Source organism: Oncorhynchus keta, chromosome 14 (genome assembly GCF_023373465.1).
Source record: "Oncorhynchus keta strain PuntledgeMale-10-30-2019 chromosome 14, Oket_V2, whole genome shotgun sequence".
Lineage (NCBI taxonomy): Eukaryota > Metazoa > Chordata > Actinopteri > Salmoniformes > Salmonidae > Oncorhynchus > Oncorhynchus keta.
Window position 1 is genome coordinate 51,756,995 of NC_068434.1, and position 21,417 is coordinate 51,778,411.

The 21,417-nt window shown below is 41.3% G+C and overlaps 2 protein-coding genes across 5 annotated transcripts; one reads left to right on the forward strand and one right to left on the reverse strand.

The window, feature by feature from the left end:
• Positions 1-205: 205 nt before the first annotated feature.
• fhip2b (FHF complex subunit HOOK interacting protein 2B) lies at positions 206-13,564 on the forward strand. Of its 2 annotated transcripts, XM_035786416.2 has the most exons (18): positions 223-393; positions 902-1,157; positions 1,342-1,420; positions 1,615-1,784; positions 1,872-1,976; positions 3,285-3,404; positions 3,649-3,864; positions 3,977-4,173; positions 7,584-7,701; positions 7,804-7,880; positions 8,948-9,140; positions 9,355-9,527; positions 9,763-9,903; positions 10,098-10,188; positions 10,287-10,430; positions 10,674-10,814; positions 10,916-11,016; positions 12,598-13,564. In XM_035786416.2, the coding sequence occupies exons 2-18, from the start codon at positions 1,125-1,127 to the stop codon at positions 12,722-12,724; spliced, it is 2,226 nt and encodes a 741-aa protein (XP_035642309.1). In that variant the 5' UTR covers positions 223-393; positions 902-1,124; the 3' UTR covers positions 12,725-13,564. The 2 variants fall into 2 exon arrangements, with proteins under 2 accessions (XP_035642307.1, XP_035642309.1); XM_035786414.2 differs by lacking the exon at positions 902-1,157 and having other exon boundaries at positions 206-393.
• nudt18 (nudix (nucleoside diphosphate linked moiety X)-type motif 18) lies at positions 13,472-20,948 on the reverse strand. 3 transcript variants are annotated; one of them, XM_035786417.2, is made up of 4 exons: positions 20,781-20,948; positions 17,894-18,077; positions 15,226-15,439; positions 13,472-14,892 (listed from the first exon to the last, which is right to left on the reverse strand). In XM_035786417.2, exons 2-4 carry the CDS (start codon positions 18,041-18,043, stop codon positions 14,291-14,293), a joined length of 966 nt encoding a protein of 321 aa, XP_035642310.1. In that variant the 5' UTR covers positions 18,044-18,077; positions 20,781-20,948; the 3' UTR covers positions 13,472-14,290. The 3 variants fall into 3 exon arrangements, with proteins under 3 accessions (XP_035642310.1, XP_052318605.1, XP_035642311.1); XM_052462645.1 differs by lacking the exon at positions 20,781-20,948 and adding an exon at positions 15,544-15,594 and having other exon boundaries at positions 17,894-18,030; XM_035786418.2 differs by lacking the exon at positions 17,894-18,077 and having other exon boundaries at positions 20,781-20,941.
• Positions 20,949-21,417: the final 469 nt, after the last annotated feature.

Here is a 21,417-nt window from a genome sequence, read left to right on the forward strand (position 1 = left end):
TGTTTAAACTTTGGCAAAGGGTAAAGTCTAAACAACTGTTGTGTACACAATGTTCGTAACAGATTTTAGTTTTGGGGAGAGAACTGTACTGAGATCAAATATATTATTGGAGAGAAAATGAGCAGAATGTCGGCAGGAAACATCTCCCACTGCCCGCCACTGGGCTTCCTCTCATTACCATATTTGGTGGTGAGTGGAAACGCCAACCGGATGCCTCACATTTATACATCCGGTGAAACGTCTGGCTAGTTGTTCTATCTGTGGCAATATCGTATTTGGAGCTAGCAAACGGGAAAATGTTTACCATATTTTGTAAAACTTTTTATTAATTCGACGAAAATAATGGATATGTTCAGTAAACTGACACATCTCTTTCAACAGGCGTTGGAGACTGTAAGTATTGGTTGACAAGCGTTTTCGTACTCCACTTCCTGGATTTAACTAGCTGGGTAGATACTGTATGATGCAAGCTCATTGGCTAGCAGCAGCTAACTTTACTTTTCTTTGACTTTGTTCCATATAAAGTTAGCCAACGGCTAAACAAGTTAGTTAGCGGCTAATAGTTAACTATTTACAGGCCTAACATTTAGTTAAATGAAGCGCCAAATAACAAGTTGCAGTCTAATCCAACGCGTTAGCTAGCTAGCCAAGTATTCAATACTAGCTAACAAGATGGTGGCAAGCTATCTAGATTAATTGATTTGGTGTAATATGCATTTTGAACAATGCCAATGTTATTATGAAGTTGTGTATATGTGTTAATCATTCGGCAAGTATCTAAAGTTAACTTGCTACCTTAAAACTACATATGCCATGGCGTCTGAAATGTTTGTTGATAAAGATTTCCAGCTATCCCGTAGAGATAGATAGATTACTCATCTTTGTATCTCTGATATTATAGCGCCTGTGAAAGCAAGTAGGCAATTTTCTTCTTCACGATTGGCTGATGACCCGGTTGGACATGACTCCAACATAATCACCAGGAGAGATCAGCCAATGAAGTTGGAAGTCACAACCAGTTAACGACATTAAAATAGTGGAAGCCCTCATTGGCTTTGGCCATGCTATTATGGCTTTTTGGCCACTGGAGACGTCTAACATTCTCTATGGACTGACCTGACTCCATGTTTGCTCAAGTGGAATTCCACAGACATATGGTACCACATTCCATCAGTGGGCAACTTTCTTGGGGGATGGGTAGAGTGACGAGCTCATACAAGACAGGACAAAGCGCAACTGATCAATGGAATATGTTTTGTGCTGGATAGGACATAATTATTTAGTATTTAGGCACATTCTTTGAGCTGAATCATCTCATGTTTCCAATCTTCTATTTTCTAGAGGGAGCCGTCAGTAAATTTATTGGACTCTTTTGTGGACCACTGGAAAGGGATAACCAATTATTACATTGAAACTACTGGTGAGATTGAGACACTGTTGAAATTAAGAAAATGTTGAATACCCCAGATGTGCCACCAAGCAAACTTGGCCTGAGTTACATTGCGAACTAACTTGTCGGCAGTAGGTCGATTTCCTTTTAATACTGCTGTCATATTCGGCATGCGTTCATAATGGCCTAGGTTGAGAGTGCATTCAACTGTGATGCTTTTCCAGGTCAAACGAGGCCTGTAAAGCAGACAGACATCCCATGGCGATTGAAGCAGATGCTGGATATCTTAGTTTACGAAGAGGCCCAACAGGGGCAGGAGGAGATGGGCCCTTGTATGGAGTACCTCCTACAGCACAAACTGCTGGAGACCCTCTGCACCCTAGGCAAAGCACAGGTACCACACACACAGCAGGTGAAATGTTGTCATGTGTGGTACGTTTTGATAACACTCTCTTCGACACTGATCTCTTCGTCCTAACAGTACCCCCCAGGAATGAACCAGCAGGTCCTGGTGTTCTTCTCCAAGATCCTGGTACAAATCCAAAAGCCAATGCTTCACATCCTCAATGTGTATAGGCCAGTCCAGGTAAGGAGTCATTCGTTCTGGTTATTGTTTGTCACTATGTTGTTGTCTATGGCTGTTGGAAATTTGATATACAGTGCATTCAGAAACTATTCATACCCATTTTTCCACATTTTGTTACATTAGTCTTATTCAAAAAACAAAAAAAATCCTTCAATCTACAGAACAATACCCCATAATAACTAAGCGAAAACAGGTTTTTAGCCATTTTTGGTTATGTATTAAAAATAAATACCTTATTTATATACAGTTCCAGTCAAAAGTTGTATTTATGTTTACTGTTTTCTACATTGTAGAATAATAGTGAAGACATCATGTAGTAACCAAAAGAAATGTTAAACAGATCAAAATATATTTTATTTGAAATTCTTCAAAGTAGCCAGCTTTGAACTCTCTTGGCATTCTCTCACTCAACCAGTTTCATGAGGTAGTCACCTGGAATGCAATTCAATTAACAGGTGTGCTTTGTTAAAAGTTCATTTGTGGAATTTCTTTCTTTCCTTAGAGTTTGAGCCAATCAGTTGTTGTGACAAGGTAGGGGTGGTATACAGAAGATAGCCCTATTTGGTAAAATACCAAGACCATATTATGGCAAGAACGGCTCAAATAAGCAAAGAGAAACGACAGTCCATCATTATTTTAAGACATGAAGGTCAGTCAATCTAGGCGATTTCAAGAACATTGAAAGTTTCTTCAAGTGCAGTTGCAAAAACATCAAGCACTATGATGAAACTGGCTCTCATGAGGACCGCCACAGGAAAGGAAGACCCGGAGTTACCTCTGCTGCAGAGGATAAGTTCATTAGAGTTACCAGCCTCAGCAATTGCAGCCCAAATAAATGCTTCACAGAGTTCAAGTAACAGACACATCTCAACATTAACTGTTCAAAGGAGACTGCATGAATCAGGCCTTCATGGCTGATTTGCTTCAAAGAAACTACTACTAAAGGACTCCAATAAGAGTGAGATACTTGCTTGGGCCAAGAAGCACAAGCAATGGACATTAGACCGGTGGAAATCTGTGGTGTGATGAGTCCAAATTTGACATTTTTGGTTCCAACCACCGTGTCTTTGTGAGACGCAGAGTTCCCACCGTGAAGCATGGAGGAGGTGGTGTGATGGGGTGCTTTGGTGGTGACACTGGCTGTGATTTATTTAGAATTCAAGGCACACTTAACCAGCATGGCTACCACCTTATTCTGTGAAATACTATTATCTATCGTTCTCTTTATCAAGATAAAGTGATATTTTAAATGTGCTTTCCTTAACTGTAAAATTGTCCTCCCAAAATTCCTGACATTCTTCTCAACAGAAGCTGGTTCGTCTGTGTGGTCTTCCGGGATCGCAGACTGAGAAAGAGGAGGCTCAGTTTATGTTTGTTGTTTGCTCCAGGGTGAAACGAGATCCGTATGTTCTCAACTACATTTTAGAGGTACTTCTTTTTTATTTGGTCGTGCATTTTCAAGCACTAAACATGTGTAGGCAAGGGGCATACTGAATAGTAGTACTAATGGTAGAAGTTCGAAAATTAAAAGTAGTGGTAGTAGTACTTTATCACGTCATTAGTTTGACAGTAGTTGACTAGATCTAGTTGATTTCATTGCATCATCTGAAGTAATGTCAATGTATGATGGATATATTTTTTTATTTTTTACACTGTTTTACTTGTCATGTAGATTAAAAAGGATAATCACTCCAAGAAGTCTATTTCTACCTCTGGGGATACAGAAAAAGAGAGAAGTGGAGAAACTGTGTCTTCCAATTACCCCACAGCTTCCAACCCTGCCTCCACCTCCAGTCCTCAACAGCACTCACCCACTGACTCTCCCTCAACTATTTTCCCAGCCAATGCAGGCCTCATCCATGTCTTGGTCCACTTGAGCAGAAGCCAGGTGTGTTCAGCAAGGACTATTTTACAAACCAATACATAATTCATGAATTTGAGGCTTGTAAATGAACACGCTATCAATAATTTGCCACGTTTTTCTTTGTCTCCTTGTTCAGAAAAGCAGAGTTGCACTGAAAGCCTTTGAGAGCTTGCTGCTCCTTGTCAGCATACCAAAGGAAGATACTGCAGTGTGCCTGGCTGAAAGCACCCCACTGTGTCAGCTACTAGCTGAGAGGTTGTGTGAGCTCTTCAGCCAGCTCCCGGCTACGCTGGAGCCTGCAGACATACACAGTTTCCCCCAGACCCACTGGAAGTGAGTTTAGTGGCCCAGAGCATGCATGAGCCCTTACTGGCGAACAATTTTTTTTATTTTTAATTTTACCTTTATTTAACCAGGCAAGTACATATTCTTATTTTCAATGACTGCCTGGGAACTGCCTGTTCAGGGGCAGAACGACAGATTTGTACCTTGTCAGCTCGGGGGTTTGAACTCGCAACCTTCCGGTTACTAGTCCAACGCTCTAACCACTTGGCTACGCTGCCGCCCCAATGTGCTGGAAGCACAAAATACTCCTGATTCTACAAGCCTCTCGTTCAGTTCACCACAATTGGCTCTGTAATTTGTGAAACTTGTAAGAGTGTGCTTTAAACAATTTAACGCCAATACCAATTATTGGAGGACAAAAAAAGCCGATGCCAATTAATCGGCCGATTATAAAAATAAAAAAAAATGTTTTTATTTGTAATAATGACAATTACAACAATACTGAATGAACACTTATTTTAACTTAATATAATACATTAATAAAATCAATTTAGCCTCAAATAAATAATGAAACACGTTAAATTTGGTTTAAATAATGCAAAAACAAAGTGTTGGAGAAGTAAGTAAGTGCAATATGTGCCATGTAAGAAAGCTAACGTTTAAGTTCCTTGCTCAGAACATGAGAACATATGAAAGCTTTTAACATGAGTCTTCAATATTCCCAGGTAAGAAGTTTTAGGTTATAGTTATTATAGGGCTATTTCTCTCTATACAATTTGTATTTCATTTAACTTTGACTATTGGATGTTCTTATAGGCACTTTAGTATTGCCAGTGTAACAGTATAGCTTCTGTACCTCTCCTCGCTCCTACCTGGGCTCGAACCAGGAACACAACGACAACCGCCACCCTCAAAGCAGCGTTACCCATGCAGAGCAAGGGTAACAACTACTCCAAGTTTTGGAGCGAGTGACATTTGAAACGCTATTAGCGCGCACCCCGCTAACTAGCCATTTCACATCACAGCGTTACACCAGCCTAATCTCGGGAGTTGATAGGCTTGAAGTCATAAACAGCTGAGCTGCTGGCAGAACGCACGATAGTGCTGTTTGAATAAATGCTTATGAGCCTGCTGGTGCCTACTATCGCTCAGTCAGACTGCTCTATCAAATCATAGACTTAATTATAACATAATAACACACAGAAATGCGAGCCATAGGTCATTAATATAGTCGAATCTGGAAACTATCATCTCGAAAACAAGAAATACGGGACTGTTCTATATTTTATCTAACGGGTGGCATCCATCAGTCTAAATATTCCTGTTACATTGCACAACCTTCAATGTTATGTCATAATTACGTAAAATTCTGGCAAATTAGTTAGCAATGAGCCAAACGGCCCAAACTGTTGCATATACCCTGACTGCGTGCAATGAACGCAAGAGAAGTGACACAATTTCAACTGGTTAATATTGCCTGCTAACCTGGATTTCTTCTAGCTAAATATGCAGGTTTAAAAATGTATAGTTCTGGGTAATGATTTTAAGAAAGGCATTATTTATGGTTAGGTACACGTTGGAGCAACGACAGTCCTTTTTCACGAATGGGCACTGCATCGATTATATGCAACGTAGGACACGCTAGATAAACTACACTGCTCAAAAAAATAAAGGGAACACTTAAACAACACGGTCAGAACACGCACAGCTCCATGTGGGAGGGGCCGCACACCTCCATGTGCTCGCCAGAGGTAGCCTGACTGCCATTAGGTACCGGGATGAGATCCTCAGACCCCTTGTGAGACCGACCATATGCTGGTGCGGTTGGCCCTGGGTTCCTCCTAATGCAAGACGATGCTAGATCTCATGTGGCTGGAGTGTGTCAGCAGTTCCTGCAAGAGGAAGGCATTGATGTTATGGACTGGCCCGCCCGTTCGCCAGACCTGAATCCAATTGAGCACATCTGGGACATCATGTCTCGCTCCATCCACCAACGCCACGTTGCACCACAGACTGTCCATCAGGAGCATGCCCAGGCGTTGTAGGGAGGTCATACAGGCACGTGGAGGCCACACACTACTGAGCCTCATTTTGACTTGTTTTAAGGACATTACATCAAAGTTGGAATAGCCTGTAGTGTGGTTTTCCACTTTAATTTTGAGTGTGACTCCAAATCCAGACCTCCATGGGTTGATAAATTTGATTTCCATTGATCATTTTTGTGTGATTTTGTTGTCAGCACATTCAACTATGTAAAGAAAAAAGTATTTAATAAGAATATTTCATTCATTCAGATCTAGGATGTGTTATTTTAGTGTTCCTGTTATTTTTTTGAGCAGTGTAGTAATATCATGAACCATGATTGATCATGATTGATTAAGTTTAATGCTAGCTAGCAACTTAACTTGGCTTCTTACTGCATTCGCATAACAGGCGGGCTCCTCGTGAGGCAGGTGGTTTGAGCTTTGGACTAGTTATGAAAACTTGAAATTGGCCCTAATTAATCGGCCATTCCGATTAATCGGTCGACATCTAATACAAATAGGATTATTTCTTGGTACATTTTAAACAAGGTCTAGTTGTGACCGCAACCGGACTAAATTTTGAATGACTTGGAATGCATTGCTTGACTACCATATGGGTGATAAGTTCATTATCGTTCGAACTGCAGCACCCCAAATGATTTGTTCTTGAGTTTGTTGAGCAGATGGGCTGTTTATGTTTTGGTTCTACAAAGCTGTGTCCATCATAATGTTCAATAATCAATTAATTACATGAAATCTTGCACCATGTGATCAATTATCAGTTCTAAATGTGGTAATTTTTTTTTTTTTTACTGTCTGTAGCATGATCTATTTTACCTGCACTCATATAGGACAGACAGTTGTTCAGAATACGTCTCCAGAGACACCAGAGGTGCGCATATTAATCATGCTGTAGAATTCATTACAGCCAACAGGTCAAACAAACTGCTAAAATAAACAAGTCACTCAGAAAAATGAATCGTTCATTAAATTATCATTAAACTAAAACTTAATTTTCATTACACATTTTACAAAAGTAAATCGTGGATCTATTTATCTGAAACTCACATAATGAATGATTCAGTTGCTTTGCTTTCCTAAGTGTTGTCCACTTGATCCTGCCTTTTATTCTTCTGACAGATCACTTTGTCCTGTCTTGCAGTTTTCAAATGCAACAACAACAAAGTTTAGACATTTTTATGGTCTAACTGCCCCACAATCCAAAATAATGTTGATTATCATCTATCAAAGTAATCAGACCAATTATTTTACAAATTTTGACTATGTAACTGCTTTGTTTTAAAGTAGTTAAGTAAAACTTTTGAACTTCTTCCATTACCACAAAAATACTTAGAGATAAAGCAAGCCCTACAACCTTACTTGTACAGTTATCATCTGGTTTTGATTTAGTAATGGACCTGATGTCTTGTGCAGTGTTCCATTCTCTCAGAGCGGTATGCAGGAAAGCCAGTCGTTTCCTGGTAGTGAGCACATGGAGAGCTTTTTCGCTTGGCTGGACTTCCTTGACCATCTGATGAGGGAGGCACCAAAGGTAAAAAATAAAATAATAATTAAAAAGCAGAAATACTTGACTATTTAATTGAATTTCCACCAAGAGAGGATGTCGAGTGCATTATATTTGCTGTTTTTGTAGAGCCTCGCTGTGAAATTAGCCAAAGAAATTCACCATTGCTGGCTCGTCGGTGTTCTACAGCATGAGCTGCTCCAAATGTAAGTGACCCCCACTTACATTTTCTCCAATGGGGTTTTGTACATATACAGTGCATTTGGAAAGTATTCAAACCTTTCACGTTTTCCACATTTTGTTACATTACAGCCATATTCTAAAATGGATTACATAGGGTCTACACACAATACCCCATAATGACATATCAAATTTAAAAAAACATTTTTTCTCAAATTATTCTTTTTTTTAAAAACATCACATTGACATAACTATCGAGACCCTTTACTCAGTACTTTGTTCAATCTTGGTTTCATCAGACCAGATAATCTTGTTTCTCATGGTCTGAGAGTCTTTAGGTGCCTTTTGGCAAACTCCAAGCGGGCTGTCATGTGCCTTTTAGTGTGGCTTCTGTCTGTCCACTCTACCATAAAGGCCTGATTGGTGGAGTGCTGCAGAGATGGTTGTCCTTCTGGAAATTTCTCACATCTCCAGAGGAAATCTGGAGTACTGTAATGAGTGACCATCAGCCAAGGCCATGTTCCCCCGATTGCTCAGTTTGACCGGGCGGCCAGCTCTAGGAACTGTCTTGGTGGTTTCAAACTTATTCCATTTAAGAATGGAGGCCACTGGTTTTGGAGACCTTCAATGCGGTATAATTTATTTTGTACCCTTCCACAGATCTGTGCCTTGACACAATCCTGTCTCAGAGCTCTACGGACAATTCCTTCGATTTCATGGCTTGGTTTTTGCTCTGACATGTAGTGACAACTGTGGGACCATATATAGATAGGTGTGTGCCTTTCCAAATCATGTCCAATCAATTGAATTTACCACAGGTGGACTCAATGAAGTTGTAGAAAAATCTCAGGGATGTTCAATGGAAACAGGATGCACTTGAGCTCAATTTTGAGTCTCATAGCAAAGGGTCTGAATACTTGTGTAAATAAGGTATTTCTGTTTATTGTATGACGATTGATGGGGGAAAATTATTTAATCCATTTTAGAATAAGGCTGTAACAAAATGTGGAAAAAGTCCATGGGTCTGAATACTTTCCGAAAGCACTGTACCTGGGACATATGGACTATTATTAAACAGTGGTTTGTGTTTTAGGTCTGAGATGGGCGTGCTGGTGAACACTGCGCTGCTGTGCTGCTCGGTGCGTCACATCCAATCCCCTGCCATGGTGGAAGAGCTGGTCTCGTTCCTCCTAGGCAGACAAACACAGAGCGAGCAGCGCTTGGACACAGAGAGTCATGTGCTGCGTTATCAACTTATAGAGCACTGTGACCACATCTCCGATGAGGTAAGCCGACGGTGCTGCTACTGTAGCCCTCAGTAAAGGCTGAACATGACTAAAGACGAGACAACTGGAGTTCACATCTCTCATGTTGCTACTATGAATATAGTTAAACTATTTTTATTCCCTTATTCTTCGTTTGGCATACAACACTAAGGAAGTACCCGTGTTATTTCTGGTTAATGCTGGTGACGTGCTGTACTTTCTCTCTGCCTCCTAGATCAGTATCACTACTCTGCTCCTGTTTGAAGAGCTCCTACAGAAGCCTCACGGGGACATTCTCTTCAACCTGGTCCTGAGGAACCTGGAGAACCGCTGCTATGTGACACGCACTCTCGGGGGAGGGGATGATTCCAGGCATTTCACTGACACAGATCCCGTGGAGGAGAATGAGTGAGTTAACTCATCCAGAGGTAGAGCTCCAATGGACAGATGACCTCTCTGTAGGGGCTAATAGAAATCAAGGTTGTTATGAGCCATTGTAACATTGTAATTGTGTTAATTGCATGGTTAATCATGACTATGAATAGTTCATGACAGACCAAATGGAGTATACAGTCATCAATACCACTCAGGAATGGCTTCTATACTATTCATATCTTTTTGTGTTCCCCCTGTACCTGAACAGAGAACTAGAGGAGGACCCTTTCTTCACTGACATGTACGGCGAGGATGAATTCAACAGCTCAGAGCATCTTCTGCATCGACCACAGCTCATCAGAGAACATCGCTGCAGTGGGCAAACTCAAGCATTGGACATTGTAAACAGGTGCCTTTAAACACAGAATGAAATAGAACACGGATACATTTCTCTATGCAGTTAATTTTATTACATGTGGTTAATTGAGTCTAGGCACAACATTCATCCCCTCATTCGGGTCATGAAGGAACTACTTTTTGTATTTTAGCAGCTATAACTCGCTTTACAGTTTTTAAACTTTACACTGTCGTTTTGTTTTGCAGTTTTCTGTGTTTGGTCCCTCAAGAAGCAAAAACCTCTCAACATGTCCAAGGTGCCCGATATGAAACTTATGTCCATGATGCTCATGAGCAGGTGAGCGGAGAACTCATTACCACGAGTAGCATAATTGCATAAATTGAGGTCTCAGATCTAATGCAAAACATCCACATTTTTTTTTTTTTTACACCTAGTTTAAAGAGTGCACTGCATTCTTGCTCAATTGGGATTGGCCGGAGTCCCGCAAACCAACCGAGTTGTCTGTATCCAGTTCTGACTTTTTCGAAGGCCACTTCCTCAAAGTCCTGTTTGACAGAATAGGCCGGATCCTTGAGCAGGTAGACTTCAAGGGATTTACTTTTGTATTTTGTTCAGTGGTCCACTGTTGATACTATCCCAAAATGTTTTGCATGTCTGCAATCAAGCTCTCAAGATGACACACTTTCAGTACAACTGTGTTTTGTATATGGTACAATTATTACATAGTCATAATACATTAGTGACCACCATGAGTGCTGTGTTTAGTCACAAACATCCCCTCACTTGTGACGTGTGTGTGTGTGTGTCTCTCTCTCTCTTAGCCCTATGAGCTGAACCTCCAGGTGACATCGGTGTTGTCCAGGCTGGCCGTGTTCCCTCACCCCCACCTTCATGAGTACCTGCTGGACCCCTACATCATCCTGGCCCCTGGAGCCCGCTCCCTGTTCTCTGTGCTCATCAGGGTGGGTGACCACTACACTCACCTCCTTCCTTGTCTTTGATGTTTTACCGAGCTATAGTTTTCACAAATACATTCCTAATTATGTTTCTCCTGGTTTGACAGGTGATAGGAGAACTGATGCAGAGGATCGAGGTGATCCCAAACTTCACAGAGAAGCTTGTGCATGTCCGAAGGCAGCTGATGGGCCTGGATGGGGAGTCTGGGTAAGTGCCATAGAGAAACCAAGTGCATTTGTTAAGTATTCAGACCCCTTAACTTTTTCCACATTGTTACATTAGAGCATTATTCGAAAATGAATTTAAATGTTTTTTTTCCCTCATCTACACACAATGAATGACAAAGCAAAAACTTTTTTTATACCTTTTTTCTAATTTATAAAAACTGACATTTTACGTAAGTATTCAGACCCTTTACTCAGTACTTTGAAGCAGTGATTACAGCCTCGAGTCTTCTTGGGTATGACGCTACAAGCTTGGCACAACTGTATTTGGGGAGTTTCTCCCATTTTTCAAAGTAGATCCTCAAGCTCTGTAAGGTTGGATGGGGAGTGTTGCTACACAGCTATGTTCAAGTCCGGACTTTGGCTGTGCCACCCAAGGACATTCAGAGACTTGTCTCGAAGCTACTCCTGCATTGTCTTTTCTCTGTGCTTAGGGTCGTTGTCCTGTTTGAAGCTGAACGTTTTCCCCCTTCTGAGGTCCTGAGAACACTGGAGCAGGTTTTCATCAAGGATCTCTGTATTTTGCTCCGTTCATCTTTCCCTCTATCCTGACTAGTCTCCTAGTCCCTGCTGCTGAAATACATCCACACAGCATGATGCTGCCACCATCATACTTCACCGTAGGGATGGTATTGGCCAGGTGAGCAGTGCCTGGTTTCTTCCAAATGTGACGATTGGCATTCAGGCCAGAGAATCTTGTTTCTCATCGTCAGTCCTTTAAGTGTCTTTTGGCGAACTCTAAAGGCTGTCGTGTGCCTTTTTACTGAGGCGTGGCTTCTGTCTGGCGCCTCTACCATAAAAGCCTGATTGGTGGAATGCTGCAGAGATGCTTGTCCTTCTGGAAGGTTCTCCCATCTCCACAGAGGAACTCTGTCCTCTGTCAGAGTTACCATCGAGTTCTTGGTCACCTCCCTGACCAAGGCCCTTCTCCCAATTGCTCAGTTAAGCTGGGCTGGCCAGAGTCTTGGTGGTTCCAAACTTCTTCCATTTAATGGAGGCCGCTGTGTTCTTGGGGACCTTCAATGCTACAGACAATTTGTTTCTGGTACCCTTCCCCAGATCTGTACCTCAACATAATCCTCTCTCGGAGCACCCGAGCTCAATTGAGTCTCGTAACAAAGGGTCTGAATAAGTTTTATTTTTAGTACATTTACAAATGTCTAAACCTGTTTTCGCTTCGTCATTATGGGGTATTGTGTTTAGATTGAGGACCTTTTTTTTCCGCAAAAAAAATCAATTTTAGAATAAGGCTTATGTAACAATGTGGAAAAGGGGTCTGACTACACACTGTATATATTAGTTTAAATTAATTATTTGGTAAGTGTGTGCGTCCTGAATGTGATGTAGTGGTTAACCTGATCACCATGCATGCTGAATGAAGTTGTATTTTCAATGCAATATGTGCGTAAAACACTTGTGCAATATAAAAAAGGTGTAAATGCCATTCATGTGCGTTGACCGGCCACTACACCAATACATGTGTTCTTCCTAATAACAAAAACCACCCTCCTGAGAAGCAGACTGAGGAAATTACAATGATTTTGTGTGGATCTTGCCTCCCCAGAGTGGATCACATGCCCCTGCTTAAGGGAGTGATCATCCTGGAGGAGTTTTGTAAGGAGCTGGCAGCCATTGCCTTTGTCAAACTTCCTGCCAACAACACAAACTTGCAGAACACTGACACCTTGTGAATCCTTGAACGGAACACTCAGTCAGACGGACGACACCAGTCACAGCTGCTTACACGAGTAAACAAAGCCATAGATGACCGGAGGTACAGGGGCATTAATTGTTCTCCAAAGATGAAGCATTGGTACTTAGGAGAAAAGCAAATGTAAAATTAATCTCCTTTTAAGTTTATTGTAAATGCTGAAATGTTTTGCTTTGAGTTTAGCTTATGTTACATAATGACTATCTTAAGCAAATTATCATACCTGGAAGTAATGTATGCAGTAGGTCAAATCAATGTAAAAGGTTGCGTTTCATCTTGTCTTTGTAACAGTTGCATATATAAGATTGCTGTAGGCTATCCCTGGTTCTTGAGATATTAAAACATGTATTAGAATGAGGATTGAGCCGGTATTCAGTGCTTATGTAGGATCATGTTCATTATGGACTAAACTGATCCTGGGTCAGCACTTAATGAAGCTTGATACATGATCATCTGGGCTGTGAGACTGGTTGAAACAACCTAAAACTGTGCGTCATCCAGTTTAATTATTGATACTTTCTGTTTGCATGGCGATGAGTCCATCCTGGAGGCAGAACTGAGCGGTTTCCGCTAGATGGGCCAGGTACAAAGTCTAAATAAATTAATACCCCAAAGCTAATGTTTTAATACAAGGTTAGGTTTAAAAGATTTGTACTTTGTGGCTGTGCCAGCTAGCAACCACTCTGGAGTTGCTTCCAGACAAGATTCACGACAAAAAACACTAACCTGTGCTTGCCTTTTCTCACGTTTTATTTCTGTGTTGAGGTGATGTCTGGTGTCTTATGGGGACCAGGGTCACAATACATTGTTTTAAACATCAGTCTCTGTACAATCCTTTGTAAAGTATGATCATGCAACTTAACAATTGAGATGAGCCTCAAAGTATTTAGCTTGAATTTTAAATAGACTCGGCGACATGAGCAGCAGTGCAACCAAATATAATGCTGAGAGTATCTGCATTGAAGTTTGCGTCCCTCTCCTACAATGTGATGGCTGAAGAGAATATTTTTGCTTCGTACTCTTTCAGAAGCCACAAAGTCATATTGCTGAGTCAAACTGTCATAACAGTAATTTGATTTTTCTGCCATGGGTATTAGATTTCATGCAGCTTATCTAAAATGGATCATATGAAGCTAGATCATTATTGGTAGCTGAATGTAGTTTTTGAATAGCAGACTTGATTGAACATTTGATCAAAAGGTTAGACCCTATTCTGTATTACAGTCCATTTTTCACAAATTATTTCTGAATTTCTTTTGCAATCTTTTCCAGCAGTTTTCGGAATGGTGGTCCTGTGTGGCTGTTGCAACGCCAGGGTTGTGGGTTGATTCCCATGGGGGACCAGTATGAAAAAGTCCAAATGTACTCACTTATGTCAGTCGCTCTGGATTAGTGTTTGCTAAATGACAAAAGATGTACAAATTTTATAAACGTTGTAAGGTACATGTCTTTTGGCCGCTCATAGACAGGTACTTGCCCCACGTATTCCCAAAATCATCTTCAAGTAAAAAGTGTATTGTTTTTGGAATGTCATTTCACCACCTCCTTAGTAGAGACTATGCACTGGAAGGAAGGACCCAGTAGTTATTCTCTGTTGAATCTTGTCTCTTAGCTGAGGATTCTCCACTTTGTACCACTGAAAGCGAGGGCTCTCGATCAGTGGTGGTTGACTGGTGTGTGGCCCCTCCCCAGTGTGTTCCAAAGACACCACTGTGTTGAAGCAGAGTCCATCTGTCTTCCCAGGGACCCTTCCATTGTGCTGTAGTCCCAGGATTCCCCTTGTGTTGACGTTGAGGTCGTAGTAGGAGGAGGGCATGGCCTCTTGTACCAATGTGTTGGCCGCCCATGTGACTGTGTGGGTTTTCACAGACACTGCCACAGGGAGGTGCAGGTCCTTAATGTTGCCCAAAAGGAGCCAAAGCACCCCATCAGAGCTGCTGAAAGTGAGGAGAAGTCGCTGTACAACAACATGGCAGCACATGTCTATAGGGTGAGCCACAGGATGCCAGGGCTTCTTTCTGTATTTCAGGGCGGTATCGATGAGTCTGAGGATGTCACGACCCCTCAAGGTGAGTGGGGAGTCTTGGTCCCACCACTGAGCCTGGAGAGACTCTGCATCAGCCTCTGCCATCGTCTTCAGGGAGCCTCCTAAGGGAGGAAAATATGCAGGAATAGCAGTGAAAAGTAACTAATCAATGCTGCCGACTCCTGAGAAATACAAGAAGTTCAAAACTTGACATTGACTTGTTGGAAGTCACGTTGAAAGTCACTGAGCTCTTCAGTAAGGCCATTCTGCCAATGTTTGGCTAGGGAGATTGCATGGCTGTGTGCTTGGTTTTATACACCTGCAACAGGTGTGGCTGAAAGGTGTGTGTGTGTGTGTGTATATACCCACCCACTTATTCTTGAAGAATATAAGCTGAGCACAACCAAGCCTGCTATTTGTATGAAAAGCTGAAATACGTGGATAAACTGTTTTACCTGTAATCTCCGCCAAGAAAACAAATCGGATCCACTGCGGCCCCTGTTCTTGGACCAGAACCAGGGTAATGGGTTTGCAGTCGAATCCAGCCTCTTCCTTCACCTCCCTTCTCATGGCCTCCACAATGCCCTCTCCCTCTTCCATACGGCCAGCTGGAAGGTACCACTGTTTGTAGCAATTCTCCTTGGCCTCCTGCACCATGAGCACCTCATTCTGCAAATACAGGTGACACACACAATAGGATGCACTTTGATGAAAAGTGTAATGAGATGTCTTTAAAAAAATAATTTTAAAACAGTACCAGGAACTATTCTTACCCCTTGCAGACCTTACATTCCTGAGGGGGCATGTTAAATCCATGGGGAGCTCTAATAAAACAAGGTAGATTGGTTCTACTTCTGTTCAAATGTACAAACATTTGTGTGGCATCGTGCATTTTGCCCCCCCCCCCCCCCACACTAAACGCGATCATGACACGCAGGTTAAAATATCAAAACAAACTCAACCAATTATATTAATTTGGGGACAAGTCAAAAAGCATATGGCAATTTGGCTAGTTAGCTTGCACTTGCTAGCTAAATTTGTCAAATTTAGCTAGCTTGCTGTTGCTAGCTAATTTGTCCTGGGATAAACATTGAGTTGTTATTTTACCTGTGGTGGGCCGAGTGCAGTGCGCGCTAACCAAGGTTGCCAGGTGTTTCCTCCAACACATTGGTGCGGCTGGCTTCCGGGTTGGATGCGCGCTGTGTTAAGAAGCAGTGCGGCTTGGTTGGGTTGTGTATCGGAGGACGCATGACTTTCAACCTTCGTCTCTCCCGAGCCCGTACGGAAGTTGTAGAGATGAGACAAGATGGTAGCTACTAAAAAAAAAAAAATTGTTGAGAAAAAGGGGTAAAATTTAAAGAAAAAATAAAGATCGTGAGGAATCCGGCTACGAACTAGTCCGTTTGTTACAACTTGGGGAAGCTCATGGGAGACTGTGGCCACATTACCATAACTATGTTTATATAATAGCCTCATGAGGTTTACATCTAATTGTTGTATAAGATGAATGAGTATGATACTGTTTAAAATTGTGTAATGTGATTTTGGACTGTAATGAAGGAAACTCCAATTCCCTTTTGAGCTTAACTAAATCAAAGGACCGCCCATGAGCCCAGTTTAGTGTCAAGCATCCTGGGACAGCCCTTTTCTGCAATTCTGAATACAACCAACTTGGAGAAATTCTAATCAGGCCATGTTTTCCTCCATTACGAGGGGACAAAGGTTGCAGACCATTGCTGAATATTTTAACCATACCACGTGGTGAAACTCTTAGACTATCGATACCAACAGAATAAGAACAAGTCTTTGATATTAATTACTTGTCTGCAGCTAGGAATTCGGTATCATTGAACGCGAAGAACGACAACCGCCGAAACATCCATTCTATAACAATGTATGAATGTCACTCTGAACAACCCACTCTAACCATGACAGAGAGAGAGGAGAGAAACTAACTTTTCAACAAAGATCAAGACGACACACTGAGCGTAAATGTATACATTGATTGCAATTGTTCCCGAATGAGTGAGTGAGTGTTCAGGTGTAAAGGATTAGCATTTCAATTGTTATAATTAACTCGACCCCCACTTCCCCCCCATAATTGGTCGACCCCCACTTCCCTTTTGTCTAACAAGCCGCGATGCCGGTTTAGCCCACTAGGGCACATTCTCCTATCATTTCTTGTAACCATATTTACTGTTTGTTTATGCATTTCTGTGAATTACTTTAGTAATAAATAAATTATTTAAGACAATTGATATATGGATGACTCAGTGAAGACTGGGTTTGTGCAGATAACCAACAATTTACGACGTTTGGAATGAGACTAACGTGAGGTAACGTAAATAATTCATCAGAAGACTATTGATCAGATATGAAAATATCTGAAAGGTTATTGGGAAATTATAACCTTGTAATCTGAATATTTTCCTTGGTGCCCCGACTTCTTAGTTACATGATTAATCAGTTAGATCGCGTAATAATAATTATAGAGAATCGTTGATAAAAACGAAGTCTAAAATTGAATGATGGTAAAGACACGACATTCCCTTTCCCAGATATGCCTCATCACAATTCTCTCTGAAATCTATGGACAATTCCTTGGACTTCATGGTATAGTTTCTGCTCTGATGTGCACTGTGGGACTTTATATAGACAGGTGTCTTTCTAAATCATGTCCAAACAATTGAATTGGCACAGGTGGACTCAAAGTTTAGTGTGACATCAAGGATGATCAAAGGAATATGGATGCACCTGAGCTCAATTTGGAGTGTCATAGCAAAGGGGCGTGAACTCAAATCAAAACTTATGTCAATTATTTCATTCTGTGTTAATTTCTAAACATGTTTTCACTGTCATTTGGGTGTATTGTGTGTGTAGATGGGTGAGAAATCAATTTTTAATTCAAGCTGTAACAACAAAATGTGTTAAGTCAAGGGGTATCAATTCCTACTGTACATTTATTTTAGACAAAGGCCACAGAAGTCTAATGTCCTTAGGCCATGTGGACTTCTGCATGATATAATAGTAACGTGTCAGGTTAGTAAGTGACCTAATTAACTAATTTAGCTCTTTAGCTTGGTGAATTAATCCCTTGTCCTTACAGAGTTCATTGCTCACTACCTTTTCATTGAAGATGACAGCGCTGACGATGTAGGTTATCGTTTTCCTCAAGGCAACTGCTTGGACCTCTGCGGGTGCCGAATCGAACTCGTCGTTCACTTCTAGTCCTTCACCATTTAAAAGCTTTTCCACATCATTGTTCACATTCATAACTGCAGGTGACCCCACAGGACAAGCCTGGTCCCTGCAAAGAGATGCATAGAAAGTTGCACATCCCATCTATGCTCCCAACAATTTAATGGGTAAATCTCAATCACCGTTTCAAAATGTCAGTTTATTCATAACATTTTTGGAGCATTTATTTTCAGTTTATCTTCTGTTAATCAATACCTCCAAACATTTTTTGGGTGTGTCAGCTAATGCTTTTCACTGAATTATTGTAACATTAGGACATACACTGAGCATACCAAACATAAGGAACACCATAATATTGAGTTGTGCACCCCCCCCACCCCCTTTTGCTCTCAGAACAGCCTCAACTCACTGGGGCGTGGACTCTACAAGGTGTCAAAAGCATTTCACAGGGATGCTGGCCCATGTTGACCCCAATGCTTCCCACAGTTGTCAAGATGGCTGGATTTCCTTTGGGTGGTGGACCATTCATGATACAAGGGAAACTTAACCCAGCAGCGTTAGTTCAACACTCAAACCGTGCACCTACTACCCTACCCCGTTCAAAGGCACTTTAAATATTTTTCCTTGCCCCATTCTCAATGACCCACATTCTCAATTGTCTCAATATTCGTTTTTTACCTGTCCTCCCGTTCATCTACACTGATTTGAAGCGGATTTCATGAGCGACATCAAAAAGGGATCATTGCTTTCACCTGGTCAGTCTCATGGAAAGATCAGGTGTAAGCTCAAGAAAAAAAGGTACATTTTTGTTTAGGTTGGTGACAGGTGTGTCAGTTGGCAGAAAGAGTCAGATGATACAGAATGTAAGCTAATGTTTAATGAATGAGGCATGGCGCTATCTATAAACCATGCCCAAGTCAAGAAAGCTTACCAGCAGCACTTGCTACACTGATAGCCTACCGGCGGGTGCTTTTTCAAAGCTCATGTCAGATGCTCCGGTGAGTAATTGGCTCCAATGAGTAATTTGCTCAATATTAGGAGTTGAGAAATAATTTTGACATCAGCTAGCACGTTGTGGAACACACCTTCCACATCGTTCATTATTTTCCATAGAATGCATAGCCCCTTGTTGATAAATTATAGCAATGGAATAAAAGTGATAAACACATTTGCTGCTAGAAATCTGTTCAACATCCACTGCAGTAGCCGGCAAATTAAATAGATAGCTACAGTAGTAGCCATGGTAACCAAACACTTGCTAGTTGGGCTAACCAAACCATCAGTCCTAGCTTGCTATTATGAAAATCTAATTCAACAATACCGATGTTTTCAATTAGACTTGCTTTAAAAAGCAGCTCAAACAAAATGTTGTAAGAATGAACTATAGCCATTGAATTCTGCTGTGCCGATATACCATGCGTTATAGGGAAATAATGCACGCTCTAGAATGCCCTTCAAGACAATAAGAAATGAGTATTCAACAATGCCATGGTATAACATCCTATAACAGACACTATATTTGTATACTTCAATGGCTAGAGTTCATTCTTAATGTTCTGTTTGAGCGGCGTTTGAAAAAGTCTAATTGAAAACATTATTAGCATTGTTGAATTTGATTGTCAGTGGCAAGCTTGGACTGATCGATTGGTTAGCTCAACTAGCAAGTCTGTTTGGTTACCATGGGGACTACTTTAGCCATCTAGTAAACTTGCTATGTACTTCAGTGGATGTTGAACACATTTCTACTGGCAAATGTGTTAAATTATAGCCATGGTATTAAAGGGTATAATAAATTCGGGGCTCTATGTGTACTCTGGAAAATAATGCAACTCCATGGAAGGTCAGTTCCACTCCGCCAGCGGGTCTTAGAACTCACTTTCCATGTAGTTCATTATTTTCCATAGACTGCATATCCCCTCGTTGATTATCCCTTTCAAACAATTAAGCAATAAGGCATCCTTGGGGGTTTGATATATGGCCAATATATCACGGCTAAAGGGCTGTTCTTACGCACAACGGATACAGCCCTTAGCTGTGGTATATTGGCCATGTCACAAAACCCCAAGATGCTTTATTGCTAATATAAACTGGTTACCAACGTAATTAGAGTAGTAAAAATACATGTTTTGTCATACCCGTGGTATACCACGGCTGTCGGCCAATCAGCATTCAGGGCTCGAACCACCCAGTTTATAATGAGACATTTCACTGGATGTATAAATGTGAAGCATCCGGTTGGCGTTTCCACTCACTACCAAATATGGTGGTAAGAGGAAGCCCAGTGACCGGCAGTGGGAAAGGAGAAGATGGATTTTGGCCAATACAGTTCCGTTTCCAAAACTATAATCGGTTGCTAACAGAGTGGACTAAGTTTAGTAGATTTTACCCTTTGACAAATCTTTCCTTGTACAGATATTACCAATGACATGTTAATTAATATTCAGTGGCTAAACTTTCGCATGCAAGTATCGCTTTAACGGCGGCAAGTAAGCCAGCCTGTCGCAGTGGGCCAGTGTCCTAATTAAAGTTCACTGGTTCGAATACACGTGTGACAAGGTCAAAACTGTCGGCTTGGGCAAGTTACGTGACCCTAATTTCTCCAGGTGCGCCGTATTATTATGGATGCCCCTATAAAAACACTACATTGTACCTATCTGGTATATTTAAAAACATATCGTTGGTGCGCTACTGTAGCTAGGACAGCCATTTAGCATTGTTTTGATGTCGCGGTTGAATGGGTGTGCAAATTAACGTCTCGACATTACCAAAGTAACAATTAGAAATTACATTTGGTGGTATTTATACCAATTACCTTCACTGAAGTGACATCAACTTTGACCGTCGGACTCGGCTGGCGTATTTACTTGACAGGTGAGCTCAGCTAATCTTACTAACATCGGCCTCTTTACGTCCTTGACTAGTTGAGAGGCTTTGATGTGTTGCAAGAAACGCTAATATTGAATCTGTGCCTCAGACTTCAAGGCGGCACCCTACACTGGTTGGATATCCCGGTTTCGATTTCAACGAATCATGACCTATTGTTTTTACAAAGGACCGCCCCAGCACTTTCAGTTCCAGCAAGCCCTTCCGGGATAACTCACACAGTAGCTAACAAGCACAAACGTTTGGAGTTCCGACTTCGTTTGCAGTTAACATTATGCATAGTGCGCATAAATCATCACACACATTTCAAAACGTTATAACAACTCGTCTACGCTAAAACGAGTAACATATTAGACAACTGTAACCTGTGAAACGTTACAATCTTGTGGCTACCAAGTAGAAACTAATGTTAGTTAGCATAGCTAACGTTATTTAGCATTGTTCGGCCCATAGAAAGCCGAACAAAACTCAAAATCGGCTAGCTAATCAAATGTATTTAAGGCTGAACATTTCCTTACCCCACTGAAGTTAACCATTTTTCTTTCTTGCGAGTTCCTCTGTTTACA

Excerpts from the sequence above, each read along its gene's own strand:
- fhip2b (XM_035786414.2), top strand. The coding sequence starts at position 343 with ATGGATATGTTCAGTAAACTGACACATCTCTTTCAACAGGCGTTGGAG. Across the intron at positions 9,141-9,354 it reads GTGACCACATCTCCGATGAG|ATCAGTATCACTACTCTGCT; the intron begins GTAAGCCGACGG and ends TCTGCCTCCTAG. Across the intron at positions 10,431-10,673 it reads TAGGCCGGATCCTTGAGCAG|CCCTATGAGCTGAACCTCCA; the intron begins GTAGACTTCAAG and ends TCTCTCTCTTAG.
- nudt18 (XM_035786417.2), bottom strand. The coding sequence starts at position 18,043 with ATGAATGTGAACAATGATGTGGAAAAGCTTTTAAATGGTGAAGGACTA. Across the intron at positions 15,440-17,893 it reads CTGTCATCTTCAATGAAAAG|AATGAGGTGCTCATGGTGCA; the intron begins GTAGTGAGCAAT and ends CTGTATTTGCAG. Across the intron at positions 14,893-15,225 it reads TTTCTTGGCGGAGATTACAG|GAGGCTCCCTGAAGACGATG; the intron begins GTAAAACAGTTT and ends TTCCTCCCTTAG.